The sequence below is a fragment of the Oryctolagus cuniculus genome, chromosome 1 (assembly GCF_051225735.1).
Source record: "Oryctolagus cuniculus isolate XC-2025 breed Fujian yellow rabbit chromosome 1, ASM5122573v1, whole genome shotgun sequence".
In the NCBI taxonomy this organism is placed as follows: Eukaryota; Metazoa; Chordata; class Mammalia; order Lagomorpha; family Leporidae; genus Oryctolagus; species Oryctolagus cuniculus.
The window spans coordinates 130,433,695-130,450,826 of record NC_142867.1 but is presented as its reverse complement, the minus strand read 5'-3'; the positions used below and the strand labels follow the sequence as shown (position 1 = coordinate 130,450,826).

Below are 17,132 nucleotides of genomic sequence, written 5' to 3'. Positions count from 1 at the left end.
TAATATAGGTGGGTGCATTTTCCTATGTATTTCCACATTCACAGGTTTATTCCTCCACAGTGAAGCTGATGTTTTCTTGGATAATGTATTTATTGTTCTTTATTCATTCTATCATATTCTTTTTTTCCACTGTTCAGTGCAGAAGGAAACCAGAGGGTTTTTTTTTTAAGATTTCATTTATTTATTGAAAGAGTTGCAGAGAGAGAGAGAAAGTCTTCTATCTGCTGACTCACTCTCCAAATTACTGCAAAGGCCAGAGCTGAGCTGATCCAAAGCCAAGACCCAAGAGCTTCTGAGTCTTTCATGCAGGTGCAGTGGCCCAAGGACTTGGACCATGTTCCACTGCTTTCTCCAGATATAACAGAAAGCTAGATTGTACGTTGAGTAGGCAGGACTTGAGCCAGCACCATATGGAATGCTGGCACTGCAGGAAGCAGCTTTACCCATTATGCCACAGCATTGGCCTCCAGAGTTTTCTTTGAACTCCTGCCATTCACCTTCTCTCCCAGGTATGATTCTGGGTCCTCCACATGTTTCTAAGAGGAAAGAAAATTAATATATCACCTCTAAGTGTTTTTTTTTTTAATTATTCCCCAGCTTGTCAGTAGTCATTTTATGTGTTTAATACTAGTTTATTTATTTATTTATTGTTTTAGAATTTTTTATTTTTTGAAAGTCAGAGTTACAGAGAGGCAGAGGGAGAGAGAGAGTCTTCCATCTGATGGTTCACTCTCCATTTTGCCACAATGGCCAGGGTTGCACTGATCCAAAGCTAGAACTGAAGAGCTTCTTCTGGGTCTCCCACATGGGTTCAGGAGCCCAAGGACTTAGGCCATCTTCTACTGAATTCCCATGCCATAGCAGAGAGCTGGATTGGAAGCAAAGCCACCAGGACTTGAATGGCACCAATATGGCAGTGGCTGTACCTGCTATGGCACAGTGCCAGTCCCAGTATACTAGTTAATTAAAATGGAAAATATGGGGCCACCTCTGTGTCTCAGTGGGTTAATGCCCCAGTCTAAAGCATCTGTATTCCATATGGGCACTGATTTGAGAGTTGGCTGCTCCACTTCTGCTCCAGCTCTCTACTATGGCCTGGGAAAGCAGTGGAAGATGGCCCAGGTCCTTAGGCCCCTTCACCCATGTGGGAGACCCAGAAGAAGCTCCTGTTTCCTGGCTTCAGATTGTGCAGTTTGAGCCATTGCAGCCATTTGGGGACTGAACCATCAGATGGAAGACCTCTCTCTCTCTCTGCCTCTCCTCTCTCTGTATAACTCTGACTTTCAAATAAATAAATAGATCTTTAAAAAAAATTTAAATAGAAAAAAACATAAAATTGGTTCTCATGGAATATACAGAAATGAATTATGAATTTGGCATGATTATGAAACATTATTGTCATCTATAATGCAGTTTGGTCTCTTATCCTTCTGTTGCTATAGCAAAATATATATTTGTTACATGAATTGAGTTGAAACTAAGCACGATATGCTACATTTTGGGGGTCATGTTGTCTGAAACAGTCTACACATAGATAAATGTACTCAGAAGTGTTTTAGTGCTACCTATGAAGTAAACACTTAGCATTCTGAAAGAGTAAGAGTTACCTAGTGCTAAAGCACAAAGAGTTAAGTTTGTTTTTGAATTGTTAGAGTAATGGAGTCCTTAATACCTTTGAAAAGCTGAATTGGATTCTGGAATAGGATAAGGAATGTGTGGAGAAAATAATCTATTGGATGCTCATTTTTTTTTAAATTTTATTTAATGAATGTAAATTTCCAAAATACAGCTTATAGATTACAAAGGCTTCCCATCCCATAACTTCCATCCCACCCACAACCTTCCCCATTCCCGGTCCCTCTCCCCTTCCATTCACATCAAGATTCATTTTCAATTATCTTTATATACAGAAGATCAGTGTAGCATATGTTAAGATTTCAAAAGTTTGCACCCACATAGAAAAACAAAGTGAAAAACGATGTTTGAGTACTAGTTATAGCATTAAATCACAATGTACAGCACATTAAGGACAGAGATCCTGCATGAGGAGTAAGTGCACAGTGACTACTGCTGTTGATTTTACAAATTGACACTCTTGTTTATGGCATCAGTGATCACCCTAGGCTCTTGTCATGAGCTGCCAAGGCTATGGAAGCATTTTGAGTTCACTGACTCTGATCATATTTAGACAAGGTTGTAGTCAGAAGTAGAAGTTCTCTCCTCCCTTCAGAGAAAGGTACCTCCTACTTTGATGACCTGTTCTTTCCACTGGGATCTCACTCGCAGAGATCTTTCATTTAGGTGGGTTTTTTTGTTTGTTTGTTTGTTTTACCAGAGTGTCTTGGCTTTCCATGCCTAAAATACTCTCATGGATTTTCAGCCAGATCCGCATGCCTTAAGGGCTGATTATGAGGCCAGAGTGCTGTTTAGGACATCTACCATTCTATGAGTCTGCTGTGTATCCTGCTTCCCATGTTGGATCATACTCTCCCTTTTTTATTCTATCAGCTAGTATTTGCAGACACTATTCTTGTTTATGTGATCCCTTTGGTTCTTAGTCCTTTCATTATGATCAATTGTGAACAGAAATTGATGACCCGGACTAGTGAGATGGCATTGGTACATGCCACCTTGATGGGATGGGATTGGAATCCCCTGGTATGTTTCTAACTCTACTGTTTTGGCCAAGTCCTATTGAGCATGTCCCAAATTGCACATCTCCCCCTTTCTTATTCCCACTCTTATATTTAACAGGGATCACTTTTCAGTTAAGTTTCAAAACTTAAGAATAACTGTGTATTGATTACAGTATTCAACCAAAAGTATTAAGTAGAACAAACAAACAAAAAAAACGAAGAGGGATAATGTATTAAGTTGTTCATCAATAGTTAGGGCAAGGGCTGATCAAGTCACCGTTTTTCATAGTATTCATTTCACTTTAATAGGTTTCCTTTTTGGTGCTCGCTTAGTTGTCAATGATCGGGGAGAACATATGATATTTGTCCCTTTGGGACTGGTTTAATTCACTCAGCATAATGTTTCCAAATTACTAACATAGATCACTTTTCTATTAAAATTTAAACACCTAAGAATGATTGTGTGTTAATTACAGCGTTCAACCAATAATACTAGAACAAAAAATACTAAAATGGATAAAGTATTACATTGTACATCAACCATCAGCACAAGAGCTGATCAAGTCACTGTTTCTCATAGTGTCCATTTCACTTCAACATGATTCCCCTTCGGTGCTCGGTTAGTTGTCACCAATCAGGGAGAACATATGATATTTGTCCCTTTGGGACTGGCTTAATAAACTCAGCATGATGTTTTCCAAATTCCTCCATCTTGTTGCAAATGACTGGGTATCATTGTTTTTGACTGCTGTATAGTATTCTATAGAGTACATGTCCCATAATTTCTTTATCCAGTCTACTGTTGATGGGCATTTGGGTTGGTTCCAGGTCTTAGCTATTGTGAATTGAGCTGCAATAAACATTAATGTGCAGACTGCTTTTTTGTTTGCCAATTTAATTTCCTTTGGATAAATTCCAAGGAGTGGGATGGATGTTTTGAATGGTAGGGTTATATTCAGGTTTCTGAGGAATCTCAAGACTGACCTCCATAGTGGCTTAACCACTTTGCATTCCCACCAACAGAGGGTTAGTTTCCCTTTTTCCCCACATCCTCGCCAGCATCTATTGTTGGTAGATTTCTGAATGTGAGCCATCCTAACAGGGGTGAGGTGAAACCTCATTGTGGTTTTGATTTGCATTTCCCTGATTGCTAGTGATCTTGAACATTTTTGCATGTGTCTGTTGGCCATTTGGATTTCCTCCTTTGGAAAGTGTCTATTTAGGTCCTTGGCCCATCTCTTAAGTGGGTTGTTTGTTTTGATCTTGTGGAGTTTCTTGATTTCTTTGTAGATTCTGGTTACCAGCCCTTTATCTGTTACATAGTTTGCAAATATTTTTTACCATTCTGTCGGTTGCCTCTTCACTTCCCTGACTGCTTCTTTTGAAGTACAGAAACTTCTCAATTTGAGGCAATCCCAAATGTTAATTTTGGCTTTGACTGCGTGTGCTTCTGGGGTATTTTCCAAGAAGTCTTTGCCAGTACTTATATCTTGCAGGCTTCCTCCAATGTTCTCTAATAATTTGATGGTGTTGGGTCATAGATTTAAGTCTTTAATCCATGTTTAGTGAATGTTTGTGTAAGGTGAAAGGTAGGGGTCTTGCTTCATGATTCTGCATGTGGAAATCCAATTTTCCCAGCACGTTTATTGAATAGACTGTCCTTAGTCCAGGGATTGGTTTTAGACCCTTGATCAAATATGAGTTGGTTGTAGATGTCTGGATTGATTTCTGGTGTTTCTATTCTGTTCCATTGCTCTTTCCATTTGTTTCTGTATCAGTACCATGTTGTTTTGATTACAACTGCCCTGTAGTATGTCCTGAAATCTGGTATTCTGATGCCTCCGGCTTTGTTTTTGTTGTACAAGATTGCTTTAGCTGTTATAGGTCTTCTGTGTCTCCATATGAATTTCAGCATCATTTTTCCAGATCTGAGAAGTAGGTCTTCAGTATCTTGATTGCTATCACCCTGAATCTATAAATTGCTTTTGGGAGAATGGACATTTTGAAGATATTGATTCTTCCAATCCATGAGCATGGAGGATTTTTCCATTTTCTGGTATCCTCTTCTATTTCTTTCTTTAAGGTTTTGTAATTTTCATCATAGAGATCTTTAATGTCCTTGGTTAAGTTTATTCCAAGGTATTTGATTGTTTTTGTAGCTATTGTGAATGGGATTGATCTTAGAAGCTCTCCGCAGCTGTGTCATAGCCTGTGTATACAAAGGCTGTTAATTTTTGTGCATTGATTTTATACCCTGCTACTTTGCCAAATTCTTCTATGAGTTCCAATGGTCTCTTAGTAGAGTTCTTTGGGTCCCCTAAATAAAGAATCATGTCATCTGCAAAGAGGGATAGTTTGAGTTCTTCCTTCCCAATTTGTTTCCCTTTAATTTCTTTTTCTTGCCTAATAGCTCTGGCTAAAACTTCCAGAACTATATTGAATAGCAGTGGTGAGAGTGGGCCTCCCTGTCTGGTACCAGATCTCAGTGGAAATGATTCCAACTTTTCCCCATTCAATAGGATGCTAGCCGTGGTTTTTTCATGAATTACTTTGAATTGGGGAATGTTCCTTCCATAGCCAGTTTGCTTAGACTTTTCATCATGAAAGTGTGTTGAATTTTATCAAATGCTTTCTCTGCATCTACTGAGATAATCATATGGTTTTTCTTCTGCAGTTTGTTAATGTAGTGTATCGCATTGATTGTTTTGCGCACATTGAACCATCCCTGCATACCAGGGATAAATCCCACTTGGTCTGGGTTGATGATCTTTCTGATGTGTTGTTGCATTCTATTGGAGAGAATTTTATTGAGGATTTTTGCATCTATGTTCATCAGGATATTGGTCTGTAATTCTCTTTCAATGCTGCATCTTTTTCTGGCTTAGGAATTAAGGTGATGCTGGCTTCATAGAAAGAATTTGGGAGGATTCCCTCTTTTTTGATTGTTCTGAATAGTTTGAGAAGAATTGGAGTTAGTTCTTCTTTAAATGTCTGGTAGAATTCAGCAGTGAATCCATCTGATCCTGGGATTTTCTTTGTTGGGAGGGCCTTTATTACTGTTTCAACTTCTGTCTCAGTTATGGCTCTGTTTAGTTTTTCTTTGTCTTCCTGGTTCAATTTAGGTAGGTTGCATGTGTCCAGGAATCTATCCATTTCTGATAGGTTTCCCTGTTTGCTGGCATACAAGTCCTTGTAGTAATTTCTGATGATTCTTTTTATTTCTGTGGTGTCTGTTGTTACGTTTTCTTTTTCATCTCTGATTTTATTGATTTGGGTCTCTTCTTTTTTTAGTTAGCTGGGCCAATGGGGTGTCAATTTTGTTTATTTTTTCAAAAAGCCAGCTCCTCATTTGGTTGATTTTTGTAAATTTTTTTGGATTCAATCCTGTTGATTTCTTCTCTGATTTTAATTATTTCTCTTCTCCTACTAGATTTGGGTCTGGTTTGCTGCAGATTTTCTAGATCCTTGAGATGAATTGAAAGCTCATCTATTTGGTGCCTTTCAAATTTCTTGATGTAGGCACCTATTGATAAAAACTTTCAACTTAACGCTGCTTTTGCTATATCCCATAAGTTTTGGTATGTTGTGTTGTTAACCTTATTTACTTCCAGAAAATTTTTGTTTTCTCTTTAAATCTCTTCTTTGACCCATTGTTCATTCAGGAGCAAGTTGTTCAATCTGCATGTGTTTTCATATGCTGTAGGGATTCCTGAGTTGCTAATTTCCAACTTTATTCCTTTATGTTCTGAGAAGCTGCATCTTATGATGCTAATTCTTTTGAATTTCCTGAGACTTGCTTTATGGCCTCATATGTGGTCAATCCTAGAGAAGAAGGTTCCATGTACTGCTGAGAAGAATGTAAATGGTTTATGTGTAGGATGAAAAGTTCTGTAGATATCTGTTAGATCCATTTGGGCAATAGTGTCGATTAAATCTGCTGTTTCCTTGTTGATCTTCTGTCCGGATGATCTGTCTATTTCTGAGAGTGGAGTATTGAAGTCCCCCAGTACTTTTGTATTGGGGTCTAAGTCTCCCTTTAAGTCCCTTAACAAATCTTTTAAATAAACTGGTGCCCTGTAATTAGGTGCATATTCATTGATAATCATTATATCTTCCTGTTGAATTGATCCCTTAATCATTATATAGTGCCCCTCTTTGTCTCTCCTAATAGTTTTTGTGTTAAAGTTTATGTTGTCTCACTAAAAAGGCCTTCTAATCCTTTCTCCCTCTCCATGCCTTTAGGAACTCCTAGAACCTGAATGTTGGGTTTTTTAATAGTATCCTGTGTATTCCTAACAATATTTTTTAGATTTCTAATTTCCTCTTCTTTTCTTTGGTTTGACTGTATCCTTTCCTGTTCTCTGTCTTCTCAGTCCGATATTCTTTCTTCTGCTTCACCCATTCTGTGTTTAAGGCTCTCCAATGGGTTTGTCATTTGATCTATTGAATTCTTAATTTCATTATGATTTCTCATCACTATCAGTTTCATGTTCTACTAGTTGTTTCATTGCATTTTGATTCCTCCTTTAATATTTCATTTTTGCGAGAGAGATTTTCTATCTTGTCCATTAAGGATTTCTGTAGTTCAAGAATTTGTTTTTGAGAACTTCTTAATGTTCTTATCAATTTTTTGAGATCTGCTTCTTGCATTTCTTCTATCTCATCATCTTCATAATCTTGAATTGGGGTGTCTATTTCATTTGGGGGCATCATAGTGTCTTCCTTGTTCTTGTTACCTCTGTTTCTGTGTTTGTTGTTTGATATTTTGGAGATATTCTTTGGTTTCTTTGGTGTGGTGTTTTTTCTCATTATACTGTGACTCTAGATTAAGTGGACTGTCTGCTTTTGATGGATCCTTAGAGGCTGTGATGGGTGTGGCCAGAGAGCTCTGTTTGGTTCTTCAGAGTTAAGCATGTGCCAAAGTTGCCTCACCCAGATTGTTCTCTTGCTCTCTCTCTCTCTCTCTCTCTCTTTTTTGACTCAGTTGGGAAGTAATTCCACACAGCTGAGTGGAATTGAGGGTAGTTGATATATGAAATCTGGCCCCTGTGGGTATTCGTCTGCTTACCCCTGGGACCACACAAAGAGTTTATGCAGCCCTCAGTGTGCTCTCAAATTTCTCCACAGTCTTTCACCAGGTTGCCCAGGTTACTGAGTTTGCGTACTCGGTGAGTTCTCTTGCCCCCCCTCTCAGATTTTCACAGTCTCAGATTGTTAGCTCCACACTTTCACTAGGTCTTAACCTCCTGTTATTTCTCCCCACCAGAGTCAGGTTTTTCTGCTTGCCTAATGACAGGCGCCGCTTTACATAGGCAAAATGGTGCACACTGCTTTACATACGCAAAATGGCGCCTGCTCTTGGTCTTGCTTGGCTTCATAAGGTGAGTGGAGAGAGAGGCTAATGTCTGTGCCGGTTCCCATTATTTATTCGTTTTTTTCTCTCCTCCAGTCAGCCTGGTGAACTTTCCCCCATGAGGCTGCAGGCCTCATTCTCTGTAGGCTCTTTCTGCCTTTCTCTGCTAATGTCTCAGGTTACTAAGGTTTTTATGTCACCTCCACTTCCAGCGCTGGCGTGCAGACTCTGCGGCTTGGCTTCCGCAGCTTGGCTTCCATGCAGTAGGCGACCTTGCTCTCCCCAGAGGTCCTCCATGTCACATCCACTAGATCTGGAAGAGTTTCCTCTGCAATTTTTTCCTGAGCCTTTTCCTGAGTCTACAGTAACTCCACTTTTATTAAACTATCTTTTCCCGGACAACTGGTGTGTGCCCTCACTATTCTGCCATCTTGGCTCATTTATTTTTTAAGATTATTTATTTGAAAGGCAGACTTACAGAGATTGAGAGAGACAGGGAGACAAAAGGAGATATCTTCTATCTACTGTTTCATTCCCCAAATGCCCATAATGGCTGAGACTGGGCCAGGCCAAAGCCGGGAGCCTGAAACTCCATGGGTCTCCCAATTTGATGGAAGGGTTCAAATACTCAGGCCATTTTCACTACTCTTTCAGTCAGATTAGCAGGGAACTGGATTGGAAGTGGAGCAGCCAGGAATCAAATCCTCTGTTTACATGGGATGCCAGCATTGATGGTGGAGGCTTAGCCTGCCGGATCACAATTCTGGTGACTATTGCAGGTTCTTAAACAAATCTCTAAGCATTTTTCTCAGTGAGTCACAAATGTAGATTGTACTACAGACATTCCCAGGTTCTCTTTTTGGGCAAATAATTCCATTGCTTTCACTTTAATTATGTATAATGTTATTTCAAATGTTTACCATTTGAATGTTTTGGGCAAGTATTTCCATTGCTTTCACTTTAATTAGGTATAATGTTATTTCAATTGTTTATCATTAGAATAATCATAGACAAGGGCAAAAGCTAATTTGTATTCTTTGTCTGACCTGTATTTTCTCTTACTTAAAAATATTTTTAGCTTAATAGAGAGAAAAGTTGATGGACTGAGAGATAGAGAGCTTTGACACATTAATTCACTTCCTAGATAACCATAGCAAACAGAGTTGGGGCAGGACTGAAGCCAGGATTGAAGAATGGAATCTAGGCCTCCTTCATTGGTGACATCACCACTGCTTCCCCAGGTCTGAATTATCTGGGAGCTAAAAACTAGAGCTGGCATTGGAAATCAAACATAGACACTCTGGGGTGGCATCATAAACACTAAACTAAATGTCTGCCCTGTCTTTATTATTATTTTTCTCTGACATATGGCAAATGATATGCATGGTGTTTTCCTGGAAATTATTTTCTGTTCAACCCCATCATAGTTTCACTGATGTTTCTTGCCTTTTTTTCTCAATGCTTCTACATACTTCTTCACATTGCCCATTCAAGAGTCAATATTGCCCCTCTTTTAGCCAGCTGTGCAATTCCCCTTGACAGATGTGGCCTTTGTGATTTGAACCTCCTATTTTCCTGCAGCTTGGGCATTTCTCACAGCCTGTAGATCATGGGTTTGACTCTGTTGAATGCTCTGTGTGGCTTTCTAAACACTCAATAAGTCTAATGTGAAACCATATCCTTCCTTTTTTCCTTCACATCCACACAACTGTCAGTGTTTATTTTGTGCAGAGTCAATATGTTGACTGGAAGTGTAATATCATAGGAGATGATAGCATTTGAAGACCTTGCTGTGTACTTTACGTGGGAGGAATGGAAGAAAATGAACAATGCTCAGAAAATCCTGTACCGAGATATGATGCTGGAGACCTACAGCAGTCTGTTCTCCTTGGGTGAGTGACACCCATCACATGCCCAGCAATAAGATTTTATTGCTATTTGACAAATAAGGGAACACTTTATGAAGTTTGATATTGGGCAGGTATAGAATTTGAATAATCTGAATATCTACCATCTTACAAAAGATTCAAATTTGAACATTTGTTATATAGCTCCTGGACCAAGCTGTAGTCCTTTAAATAACCCAAGATAGTGATTTCATAGTCTTATATTGTTTCCATTAATAGGGTACTGCACTACCAAACCTGACTTGATCTTCAAGTTGGAGTGAGGAGCACAGCCATGTATGGTGGACAAATGCTTGAATCAGAGCCTTCCAGGTCAGTCTGCACATCAGGGACAGGGAGACCAAGACAGAAAGTGTGCAGATGTTGACTGGTGTTCTTTCCATGAATTTTTCTCAAGCCTTACTCCTGATGACAGCTGGTTTTGTGCATCAGACACAGGCATTTAGAGATACCAGTATCTTTCTAACTTTTGTTCTTAGTGAAGATGCTCTTTGATTAAAAAAAATCCAGTCATTTTCTGATGTTACTAAGGCATTTATCTAGGTTTGATACATTCCACCAATTCTAACTGTCCTTCTCCATGCTTTCATACCTTTTCCTTCATGCACTTATTAGTTCCTTCAGTGCTTGTCAATTAGGCAACATACAGAAACTTATTTTTTTAAGATTAATGTTTCTGTTATTTTAAAGATTTATTTATTAATTAATTAATTTGAAAGTCAGAGAGAGAAGGAAAGGCAGATAGAGAGAGAGAGAGAGAGAGAGGTTTTCCATCCACTGGTTCACTTCTCAATTGGCTGTCATGGCTGGAGTGGCACTGATCTGAAGCCAGGAGCCAGGAGCTTCTTCCTGGTCTCCCACATGGGTACAGGGCTCCAAGGACTTGAGCCATTTTCTACTGCTTTCCCAGGCCATAGCAGAGTGCTGGATCAGAAGTGGAGCAGCAAGGACTTAAATTGGTGCCCATAAGTGATGTTGGCACTGCAGGTGGTGGCTTTACTTGCTATGCCACAATCCCAGCTCCTGGAAACTTATTCTAACTCATTGCTCAGATTGAGTTCTCACTCATGATTTTTGCCCAGGCATAGGACTTTCTCAGGACTGAATCAATATATGTGAACTCTCTCTTTCTTAGTTTCTTTCTTTTTTTTCTCTGTGCGTCTCAAATAAATAAGAAAATTATAGTCTGTTGGAAACATCTGAAGAGTGAGCCTATAGCTGGCAAACCTCTGTTTCAGCCTGTCTTTATCTCTCATTCTGTCTCTCTGACTCTCAAGTAAGTGAATAAGTAAATGCTAAAAGATGGTCATGTGGCTGGTGCTGTGCAGCAGTGAATTAACATCCTAGCCTGAAGCGCCAGCATCCCATATGGGTACCAGTTTGAGACCCAGTTGCTCCACTTCCTATCCAGCTCTCAGCTATGGCCTTGGAAAGCAGTAGAAGATGTCCTGAGTCCTTGGACCCCTGTACCCAAGGGAGACCTAGAAGTAGCTCCTGGTTCCCGGCTTCAGAATGGTGCAGTTCCAGCCATTGCAGCCAATTGGGGACTGAACCAGCAGATGGAAGACCTTACTCTCTCTCTGCCTTTCCTCTCTCTGTGTAACTCTGACTTTCAAATAAATAAATAAATCTTAAAAAAAGATGGTCATAAGTAAGCCTCTGTGATGTGACATCAGAAATTATGAAGCTAGGAATGACAATGTGGTGCAGTGTGTTAAAGCTCCAGCCTGCAGCACTAGCATTGCATATGGGTGCCAGTTCAAATCCCAGCTGGTGCTCTTCTAATCCAGCTCTCTGCTAAAGCACCTGAGAAAGGAGCAGAGGTTGGCCCAAGTCCTTGGCACCCTGTACCCCTTTGGGAGACAAGAAAGAAACTCCTGGCTCCTAACTTCATCTTGGCCCAGCATTGCTTGTTGTGCCCATATGGGGAGTAAACCAGCAGATGGAAGACTTCTCTCTGTATCTATCTCTCTCTATAATTCTAGTTTTCAAATAAATAAAGTAAATCTTTGAAAAAAAAAGAAATCAAAAACTAAGCATGTTGGGAATTGAAAATTTCTTTCTTTTTTTTTTTTTTTTTACAGAAGATCAGTTTAGTGTACATTAAGTAAAGATTTAAAGATTTCAGTCGTTTCCACCCCCTTAGAAACACAAAGTGAAATATACTGTTTGAGTACTCGTTATAGCATTAAGCCTCAGTGTACAGCACATTAAGGACCGAGATCCTACATGAGGAGTAAGTGCACAGTGACTCCTGTTGTTGACTTTACCAATTGACACTCCTGTTTATGGCATCAGTAATCTCCCTATGCACCAGTTATGAGTTTCCAAGGCTATGGAAGCCCCTTGAGTTCTCCGACTCTTATCTTGTTTAGACACGGTCATAGTCAAAGTGGAGGTTCTCTCCTCCCTTCAGAGAAAGGCACCTCCCTCTTTGAAGACCTGTTCTTTCCACTGGGATCTCACTCACAGAGATCTTTTTGCCAGAGTGTCTTGGATTTCCATGCCTGAAATACTCTCATGGGCTTTTCAGCCAGATCCGAGTGCCTTTAGGGCTGATTCTGAGGCCAGAGTGCTATTTAGGACATCCGCCATTCTATGAGTCTGCTGAGTATCTCACTTCCCATGTTGGATCACTCTCCCCTTTATTTATTCTATCGGTTGGTGTTAGCAGATACTAGACTTGTTTATGTGCTCCCTTTGACTCTTAGTCCTTTCATTATGATCAATTGTGAACTGAAATTGATCACTTGGAGTAGTGAGATGGCATTGGCACATGCCACCTTGATGGGATTGAATTGGAATCCCCTGGTATGTTTCCAACTCTACCAATTGGGGCAAGTCAGCCCGAGCATGTCCCAAATTATACATCTCTTCCCTCTCTTATTCCCACTCTTATGTTTAACAGGGATCACATTTCAGTTAATTTTCAACACTTAAGAATAACTGTGTGATAATTACAGAATTAAACCAGTCATATTAAGTAGAACAGACAAAAAAAAATACTATGAGGGATAATGTATTAAGTTGTCCATTAGCAGTCAGAGCTATGCTGATCAAGTCACCATTTCTCATAGTGTCCATTTCACTTCAGGAGGTTTCCTTTTTGGTGTTGAGTCAGTTGTCACCGATCAGGGAGAACATATGGTATTTGTCCCTTTGGGACTGGCTTACTTCACTCAGCATGATGTGTTCCAGATTCCTCCATTTTGTTGCAAATGACTGGATTTCGTTGTTTCTTACTGCGGTATAGTACTCTAAAGAATACATATCCCATAATTTCTTTATCCAGTCTACCGTTGATGGGCATTTAGGTTGGTTCCAAAAAAAGAAAGAAATTTTCAATTCCCAACTTGACTCTCACTGGGATTAAACATGACAATAGGTCTGATCTGATTTCATCATCATTTAAAAAAAATCATCTATTATTTTTCACTTTATGTTTCTGTGTGGGAGCAAACTGTTGAAATACTTACTTAAGGTATACTAAGCTGATCTTCTGTATATTAAGATAATCGAAAATGAATCTTGATGTGAATGGAAGGGGAGAGGGAGTGGGAAAGGGGAGGGTTGTTGGTGGGAGGGACGGTATGGGGGGGGAAGCCATTGTAACCCATGAGTCGTACTTTGGAAATTTATATTCATTAAATAAAAGATAAAAAAAAAAAAACTAAGCATGAACTTATATGAAACATGAAAATAAGTGATCCTAGACTCACCATGAAAGTAATGAGATTTTGAGGCCCAAGGATAAGTAGCCTTGTGGGTTGATGTTGAGTGGCTCATATTTCTTTAAAGGTGGAGTTTGAAGTATGATTTCTCTCTTATTTTTCAGTATCATTGAAAAATAAGCAAATAGCCGGCGCCGTGGCTCACTAGGCTAATCCTCCACCTTGCAGTGCCAGCACACCAGGTTCTAGTCCTGGTCGGGGTGCCGGATTCTGTCCCCGTTGCCCCTCTTCCAGGACAGCTCTCTGCTGTGGCCCAGGAGTGCACTGGAGGATGGCCCAAGTGCTTGGGCCCTGCACTCCATGGGAGACCAAGATAAGTACCTGGCTCTTGCCATTGGATCCGTGTGGTGCGCCAGCCATGGTGGCCATTGGAGGGTGAACCCACGGCAAAGGAAGACCTTTCTCTCTCTCTCTCACTGATGTTTACCTAGGAAGACTGAATATGAGACAATCATAGATTCAAATCATACTCCTTAAATGTTGTCCTGCTTAAAGTGCAGGCACATTTCACTCTTCTCCACCTGCAAGTAAATGATCAGTAAAACTTTTTCATGTTCATGGTTGAAATATCAGAGAAGCAAAAAACACACAATTTTTATAAAAATAAACTGGAGAAAAAGGACAGGGAAAAATGGTTGCTAGGTAGTGGGTGAATATTTTATTAAATATTTGTCCATTCTTTAAAATATTTTATAGTTATTTCATCTTTGTGAAAGGCAGAGTGATAGTGAGAGGAGAAAGAGCGAGAAAGAGGTCTTCTATGAGCTCACTTCCCAGATGCCTGCAACATTTAGGTCTAACTAGTCTGAAGCTGAAACTCTAGAATTCATCTAGTCTTCCCTGGTGTCTCACAGGTTCCCAGGCACATGAACAATTATCTGCTTCCTTCCAGTTTACACAGGCAGAGAGCTGTACTGAAAGCAGAGTAGCCAGGGCTCAAACTGACACTGTTTTGAGATGCAGGCATCCCACACATCATAGCACAAATGTCATTCTACCATCCTTGACAAATTCCCATAGTAAACAGGATCATGGGAAACCTCATGGCATATTAATGTATTAAGGAGAAAAACCATATAATGGTCATAAATAAGTACCTCATACTGATTTTGTGAAAATCTTATGCCACTTGGATAACAAGTAACTTAATTCCCTTTACATGAGTATACCAGGAGAAACAGTTACGTGTGATTCAGTGACATCATTGCTTTTTTCTCATTTCAGTGGTCATGAAAAGGGATGACCTGATTAGGATCAACCAGGAAAATCAGGATAAAAATTTGAATCAGGATTTTATGGAAAATAACAAGACATCAGCTCTCAAGAGAGTTGAATTAAGAAAAACTCTTTGTTTAAATTCAAGCCATATTCCAACACTGATTATTGAAAAGGGAAGCTATTCAGGATTGAAGCCTGAGAAATGCAATAAATGTCACACTGTGTATTGCCCCAGTGGGCCTGATCAACTACAGGATGGAGAGAAATTTGATAACACTAAGATACCTGGAAATTCTCTCCAGTTCTGTGAGCCTCTTGGTCAGCATGACAATATCCACAAAACGAAGCAGGCATTTGGACCCACTGGACAAGCAAAAGTCTTCACAAGAAAGATGTTCTATAAATCTGAGAGGGTTCATATGGCAGAAAACTGCGATAAATCAACCGTCACTTTTGGAAAAGCAACTCAAATAGAAAAAGCTATCCATGAAAATTATAGCCTCAATATGCATCAACAAAGTCACACAAGAAAGAAATTTTATAGGTACATTAGGTATGTTGAACCTGTCATTCACCAGTCACATCTTGCAATAAATCAGATACTAAATACAAGGGAAAAGCTCTATACATGTAAACCTTGTGGAAAATCACTCAGTTTTAATTCACCTTATGAATGTAATGACTGTGGAAAAGCCTTTGGACAAAAGCCAGACCTCAGGAAACATCAGCAAATTCACACAGGGGAGAAACCTCATAAATATAATGACTGTGGAAAAAACTTTGGACGAAAGTCACACCTCTTCATACATCAGAGAATTCACAAGGGGAGAAACCTCATAAATGTAATGATTGTGGAAAAACCTTTATACAAAAGTCACACCTCATCGTACACCAGAGAATTCACAATGGGCAGAAACCTCATAAATGTAAAGACTGTGGAAAAGCCTTTGGACAAAAGTCAGACCTTGGGAAACATCAGCAAATTCACACAGGGGAGAAACCTCATAAATGTAATGACTGTGGAAAAAGCTTTGGACAAAAGACACACCTATTCATACATCAGAGAATTCACACAGGGCAGAAACCTCATAAATGTAATGATTGTGGAAAAACCTTTATACAAAAGTCACACCTCATTGTACATCAGAGAATTCATACAGGGGAGAAACCTCATAAATGTAACGACTGTGGAAAAGCCTTTGGAAGAAAGTCAGACCTCATCATACACCAGAGAATTCATACAGGGGAGAAACCTCATAAATGTAATGATTGTGGAAAAGCCTTTAGACACAAGTCATACCTCATATTACACCAGAGAATTCACACAGGGCATGAACCTCATAAATGTAATGACTGTGGAAAAGCCTTTATACAAAAGTCACACCTCATCGTACACCAGAGAATTCACACAGGGGAGAAACCTCATAAATGTAATGACTGTGGAAAAGCCTTTATACAAAAGTCACACCTCATCGTACACCAGAGAATTCACACAGAAGATAAACCTCTTTAGTGTAATAAATGTGGAAAAGCCTTTGGACACAAGTCCTGCCTCATATTACACCAGAGAATTCACATGGGGCAGAAACCTCGTGAATGTAATAACTGGAAAAGCCATTGGACAAAAGTCACACCTCATCATACACCAGAGAATTCACACAGGGCAGAAACCTCATAAATGTAATGACTGTGGAAAAGCCTTTGTATGAAAGTCACACTTCATATCACACTGGAGAATTCACACAGGGCAGAAACCCCTCTTCTGATTCAGCTCTCTGCTATGGCCTGGGAAACAGTAGAAGATGGCCCTGTACCTATGTGGGAGACCCAGAAGAAGCTCCTGACTCCTGGCTTTGGATCGCTTCAGCTCCAACCATTGCATCCATCTGGGGCGTGAACCAGTGGGTGGAAGACCTCTTTCTGCTTATCTATCTCTCTGTAACACTGTCTTTCAAATAAATAAAGAATTTTTAAAAAATGAAGTTCAGAAATATTATTAGTGTGACAAAAAGACATTTGTCAGAAATCGATCATTATACACCAGAGAATTCACACAAGGGGTTTCTTAGGAATGTAATGAATGTGGAAGTATATTTTCATGGAATTCAGGCTTGCCTAAATATGCATCTCAAAAAACGTGATATCCTTCAAGTGCAGTAGATCTGAAAAAAACATAACCCGAAATTAAACATCAGGCTGGGGCCATGGAGCAGTAGGTTAATCCTCCACCTGTTATGCTGGCATCCCATATGGGTGTCAGTTCTAGTCCCAGCTGCCCCTCTCCCAA

General features: G+C 39.7%; 1 protein-coding gene across 6 annotated transcripts in view; it reads left to right on the top strand.

The window, feature by feature from the left end:
- The window catches only part of LOC149128628 (uncharacterized), a 37,408-nt gene extending 20,585 nt beyond the window's left edge, over positions 1-16,823 (top strand). For 4 of the 6 annotated variants that reach the window (XM_089314832.1, XM_089314829.1, XM_089314851.1 and 1 more), the window contains one exon: positions 14,852-16,823. In XM_089314832.1, coding sequence (XP_089170958.1) covers positions 14,852-16,554 — 1,703 coding nt within the window. In that variant the 3' untranslated portion in view covers positions 16,555-16,823. Of the gene's footprint in view, positions 1-9,720; positions 9,882-10,115; positions 10,209-13,731; positions 14,128-14,851 lie in introns of those variants that run through there. The other 2 variants (XR_016222188.1, XM_089314841.1) reach the window with 2 other exon arrangements.
- The last annotated feature ends 309 nt before the right edge of the window (positions 16,824-17,132 follow it).